Source organism: Austrofundulus limnaeus, unplaced genomic scaffold, assembly GCF_001266775.1.
Source record: "Austrofundulus limnaeus strain Quisiro unplaced genomic scaffold, Austrofundulus_limnaeus-1.0 Scaffold7, whole genome shotgun sequence".
NCBI lineage: Eukaryota > Metazoa > Chordata > Actinopteri > Cyprinodontiformes > Rivulidae > Austrofundulus > Austrofundulus limnaeus.
The window spans coordinates 5,080,289-5,085,911 of record NW_013952409.1 but is presented as its reverse complement, the minus strand read 5'-3'; the positions used below and the strand labels follow the sequence as shown (position 1 = coordinate 5,085,911).

Here is a 5,623-nt window from a genome sequence, read left to right as displayed (position 1 = left end):
ATATTATATTATATTATTATATTGGATTACTGAATAAACTAACCATTTGGGACTAAGTTAACCTGGTGTCACAAACACACTTGTAAAACACAACCTAAACTAAATAAGAAAGTTCTAGACATTAAAAATGTTCTCTTATCCTTCAGGCTTCATTCAACTTTGATTTATTTTATTTAAATAATGTAGAGCAAAGAGAACATATGAATTTTCATAAAATGAAAACAACCTATTTAACGAGTTACTAGCCACATCAAATAGAATGTTCCCTAATAAATGTTAAGCTGTAAAAACCAAGCAAAAACAATACTTTAGAACAGGTAGATTGTGTGGTAATATCAATTTAAAAGGACACAAATCTCTACCAAAATTGTACATACTGACTAGTTCCAGTCATTACATATRCAGTGAAAGTTTCTTTTGCAACCTTAGACATGATGAAGTTGCTGCTAACCCAAGCACACTTTAATAAAACCATTCCTGTCACGCTTCCTGTGAGTGCTCCGTCTGACCTCGCTGAAAGAGGTCATGTAGAACAAATTAAAGTTGCTTTATTACTTGAGCCTTAAAGGTTTTAAAGAGGAGCACGAGGTCAAAACCAGCTATCAAGCTTCCCATCTCTTCTTCTGTTTATGGTCCAATAACCACACTGATTTTACTCCCACAAACAAGGCTGGGTTTGAATGCTCACAAAGTAGGGTTTAAGGGAGTGTTGGCTCATTCAAACTATTTTTAAAAAAATATAAGAGTTAATGAGCTAAAAAAAGGGGCAAACTGGTCTCTACCACTTTAACTAGTAGAGTATGCTCTTCTATTTTACAGTTTTACATTTTAATGATTAAAAATAATGTTTAAAATAAACTACATTATCTTGGATAATATATTGATTGTAGTAAAATGCTAAACTTAGTTTATGAAAATTCCCTCAGCTGCTTTTTTACTGGATATCATAATCTATAAAATTCTTTACCTTCAATAGTTATCCTGACTTTCGCCTCACCATGCCTGAGGTTACATTCGTCTTTCAACTGTGTTCTCTCCCCCCACCCCTCATCGGGTTCTCCAATCCCTATATCATGAGGCCAGGACTGCTAATGTGGCACCCTGAGGCAGCCACTGTAAGTCACTGCAAAGTCATAACTCTGAGCCAGCTCAGTGCAGAGACCATTACAAAAAAGCCAAAGGCTTTTTAAGTCAGTAAGTCTCCCAACATTTACTTTATGTTGGTTTATGATCTAAAAGTCACAGTCATGTATCACACCTATGAATTGGATACATTTAAATGTTTGAATTTATCTTCTATATGTGGCTGYGTCAAAAGAACATTTTAATGAGAATGGTTACGCTGATAAACACGAGGACTTCTGCTGACCTTTAGTGATAAAGTCGCTGCATCATTAATGCACTGAGAGAAAAGAAGCCGCTGTGGGAGAACAGGCAAAAGCAAAGCTGCATAAACGAAAAACAACACCTTGTTGGTTTCGTACAGTTTATCCTGCTCTGGTTCTGATGCCACGTCAAGCGTATCCATCACTCCATCAACTAATCAATAAATAAATAGGTTTGATCAAATCACCCATCACTCAAGTGTCCATCAGTGCCAGCTCAGAAACAAACTTCACTCAGTTTGATAGAAGACCTCTAGTTAGTCTCTTGTTCATATTTTTGTACAGTCAGATCTCAAAACTTGCACAAGCAGAAGGATATAAAGTCACTGAAAATTTGACCATAAATCAAGATACAAAAACACTTTTGTGCAAGAAAATATATTCCTAACGTACACAGAAAACCACTATTAAATTATTTGACTCATGTTCTTTAGAATCTTTCAAATTCAATTTAGTTACAAAGTCCACTTCATTACAAGTCGATTCATTTCTTGACAATGCAGAGGAGAATCCAGCAGATTTACTGTGTATCAGTAGAATCGAACATACACAACATGAGAAAGATCTCTGGTAATGTATGAAAAAACAGAAGTAAATCAGCTAAAGGCTAAGGAAGTACATCACGATCAACAACAACTTTTAGGAAGAAAAAAAATCTGTTGCAGTCAGACATTTCAAAGTACTTCTTTGTTTTTATGTGCCAGTTATTTTTGCCTGTGTGTGAAAACTGACGTTAATAAGTAAAAGAYGGGTGCTGGCAAGCGAGCCAAACGTTCAGAGATGACGACAGCGCGGACTGCTCAAATGTCAGTTCACAAAGCAGAACTTATGCAGCGCAGGAGGTGGCAGCTGAACAGAAGGGTGAACAGGAGATAACAGAGCAAAGAGAAGGAAGACTGGAGGAAGGTGTTAAAAAGACGGGAGATGAAATCGAGGGGAAAAAGTAGTTTTGAGTGAGTGGCTGATGAAAAACAAGTTAAAGATCAACAAAWATAACCATTTGGAAATTACACCAACGTACAGTTTGGAAAAAAAAACAACTACTTTACATAAAGATGGCCCTGATCTGTGGGAGAGACTCAGCAGAGGAGAGATAGAGGGAAGCAGCTGGGGAGAAAGGCTGTTCTGATCTATTTTTTCCCCCAGAGCCCACCAACCCACCCCCATCTCACCACCTAACTGTGTAACCAGACCTCAGACCTGTCCTTCAGAAAGTGTTGTGTGTTGGGGGTTAACTGAGAGAGGTGGGCCAAGTTAGAACTCTGTAAACAGGGTCTTAAATAAAAAAAAAACGTGTTTAAAGATTTCATCACTTTTAAACAATCCTGTTTTTTTCCATAAAYGGTCCAGTTGAAGACAAGCACAGGCAGCCTTTCAGCCCACAGATCCATGTGCACAAATACTGATCATAAACACATTTAAGTCAAGAAACACCCTCAGAGGAACAACACAGCCCACCAATGTAATGTGTAATACATTATTCTACTCTCTACTTTAAAAAAATAAATAAATAAAACCTGTGTGGGCTGTGATATATATACAAAAATTATGGTTGATGAGTAATAGATCATATCTTTGCCCTCAACAAGGAAGAAAAAAAAGCACAGATGATAAAGAAACTGAAAAATATACTCCATCAAATTAAGAATAAGCAAAAATTGCAACAACTTCATTTCTTAGGCAACAAGTTTGCTAAATTCCCAGTGAAACTGTTTCATTTCAAAATATTTGAAAAGACAAATAAATGCATTTGATGCTTGACTCAAGGATGAAAACACTCTTATGCCCAGACGCATTAAACAAACCATCAGAATTGAAGCGCATTCCTTGAAGGAATGAATGCRTATCACCCGCCACCTTTCATTTTCACAAAGATTGTATTACAATGACAGAAGACAACCAATCAATCAAACTCATTTGTAGCCACACTGCAGGTAGATTTGATTAGAAATTGACCAGGTGCTAAATATAAAAATAAATACAACTAGCAACTTTAAACCACAACAGATTAAAGATAAAATGAGATAAAAAGATAAGACAAGATAAAATCAGGTAGGACCACATAAAACCACAATAATACAAAATAAAAAAATAAGCTAATAATTAGATGAGACAAGATAAAAGGCTATAAAGAAGAATCAATATTGAAACRATGCTAAATTGAATTTGGGAAAAAAATGACAGCAGGGACAAAGATGGTTTTAAAACGCTTAGTTTTACATTTCGGCACAATGTATCTGAGTCCTGATGGAAAGAGCTTGAAAAAGCAAACTTAAAAATGAACATGACACAAAACCCTGCATRTATGATAATAACCCTCAGCTGTTACAACACCAAAATTTAGCTCAATGTCTGCAAAACTGACTTCAAACATGAATCATTTCCACATTACTTTCTCTGGATTTCATTAAAATCCGTTTATTGGTTCATGAGGTATTTTACTTACACTACACACAAACAAAMAAACATACACACATTTATAAACAGACACACACAGGCAGAAATACTGTATGTTCTCACTCCCCTACAGGCATAAACCGATTTGGCAAGAACAAAAACAACACAATATCTAGTTTTTCTTAAAAAGAAATAAACTCTATCAAACATATGCGTCCTGTATTTTTGTGTGTTTTTATAAAGCATTCACAATATCCTAAGACTCCATCATTCAACATCACTCCTCAGGCTGTTATCTAATAAAAACTTCCAATAGATTGAACTTCTGTCATTCCATTTGCTAAAGGCAATCAAGTTGAGCATCTGTAAAAAAAATAAAAATAAAGAATAACCCATAAAAGACGGCATCTAATATACAGTGACCCTTAGAATTGTATTGAATGAGCTCTCTTCTTCCTCAGCGTTGGAAGAAGTGTTTCCCCCTTCCACACACACACACACACACATGCACACACACACAGACACGCACACAGAATGAACAATGATATTACAGTCAGCTTAATCAATCACAGACACACATCCTCACTTTCTAAGGCACCTCTTCTTCATGACATGACTCACATCCAAGGCTCCAACACATAAATTTTAAAACTTTTTAAAATATGCTTTAAAAAAATGCATTTTTTTTCTCTAATGGGACAAAAACAAGTAGCAATTATTTAGCCAACATCTGACTACGTGTAACTATTGAATAAAGAGAAAGTCAGTCTCCCAGCAGAATGTTTCTATTTAAGCTTTTCAAATGGCTCCCTCTTTTGGCAAGAAATACAAATGCCTGACTTGGCATTTAAACTGCTGACAGAGAGGATCGGAGTAACAGAAATGTGATTTGCAGTCTTGGAGTTCATTTCTAGTGGTGTAAAAACTTTAGGAATGTGTTCCCACCTCAGCTGTACACGCAGGCTGTCAGTTTTGGCAGGAGGCGCTCACCTGTGAGTCGATGCTGCTTGGTGCTGACTTGGTTGTTGTTCTGGACCGTGCAGCAGAGATGGAGCATGGCGAACATGGTCACGATCATCACCACGCTCTGAAGCAGCAGAGTCAGCTCAAACTGCTTGCCTATCCTGTGAGAGCGATCGGAAATCAAGCAGAAACCGTTCACGAAGGAGAATCCGTGCTTACAACCCAGACAGCACACTAAAGTTTTCCTTTTTCTTGTTTAAATAATATGCTCACCAGAAAAATATGCGTAAGATGTTGGCTATAAGCAGCACCAGGCACACTCTGGTGGAGAAGCCCTCGGTGTTGCTAATCCTCTGGATCTCCTGATACTGAGGGACATACGGCAGGGACCCCCCAAACACCATGAGGACGGACGCCAACAAGGACAGCAGCGTCCATGAGCCGTCCATGTCCTCTTCTTGCAGGACCACCTCTTCATCCATCACAGCAAAAGGGTCTTGTAGGGGCACCTAATAAGCTGAAAAGTACCACACAGAAGCTGATCAGGATCCCTCAGAGGAACTTTTGGAATCGATTATTTAAAAGTAAAATAACAAAGTAATAATATGCTGAAGTGGGATTTGAAGTTCTAGAGCAGAATAGTAGCGGACCAACAGAATTATGATCTTGGTTTCAAAGTGGATTTTTTACTAACTTCTGTGCAAATTGAAGCTACCTAATCAGCACTAGTGGAGTCTTTGAGCCCTGAATGCAACAAATTTGATAACTGTGCAGAAATGGTCAATGTATCTTTTGGTCATTGGATTTTTTTTATTTTAGAAACGGGTATTAAAAAACAAGAATTGAGTGGATGTTTGATTTTTGTTTTTAAAATACTG

At 37.1% G+C, this 5,623-nt stretch overlaps 1 protein-coding gene across 2 annotated transcripts in view; it reads right to left on the bottom strand.

Annotated features, from left to right (window-relative positions):
• si:dkey-246g23.2 (PQ-loop repeat-containing protein 1) overlaps window positions 1-5,623 on the bottom strand; it is an 86,312-nt gene that overhangs the window by 77,902 nt on the left and 2,787 nt on the right. For both annotated transcript variants that reach the window (XM_014034301.1, XM_014034294.1), the window contains exons 2-3: window positions 5,019-5,262; window positions 4,773-4,906 (exon numbers count right to left, since the gene is read on the bottom strand). In XM_014034301.1, the coding sequence (XP_013889755.1) occupies window positions 4,773-4,906; window positions 5,019-5,227 (343 nt within the window). In that variant the 5' untranslated portion in view covers window positions 5,228-5,262. The remainder of the gene's footprint in view (window positions 1-4,772; window positions 4,907-5,018; window positions 5,263-5,623) is intronic.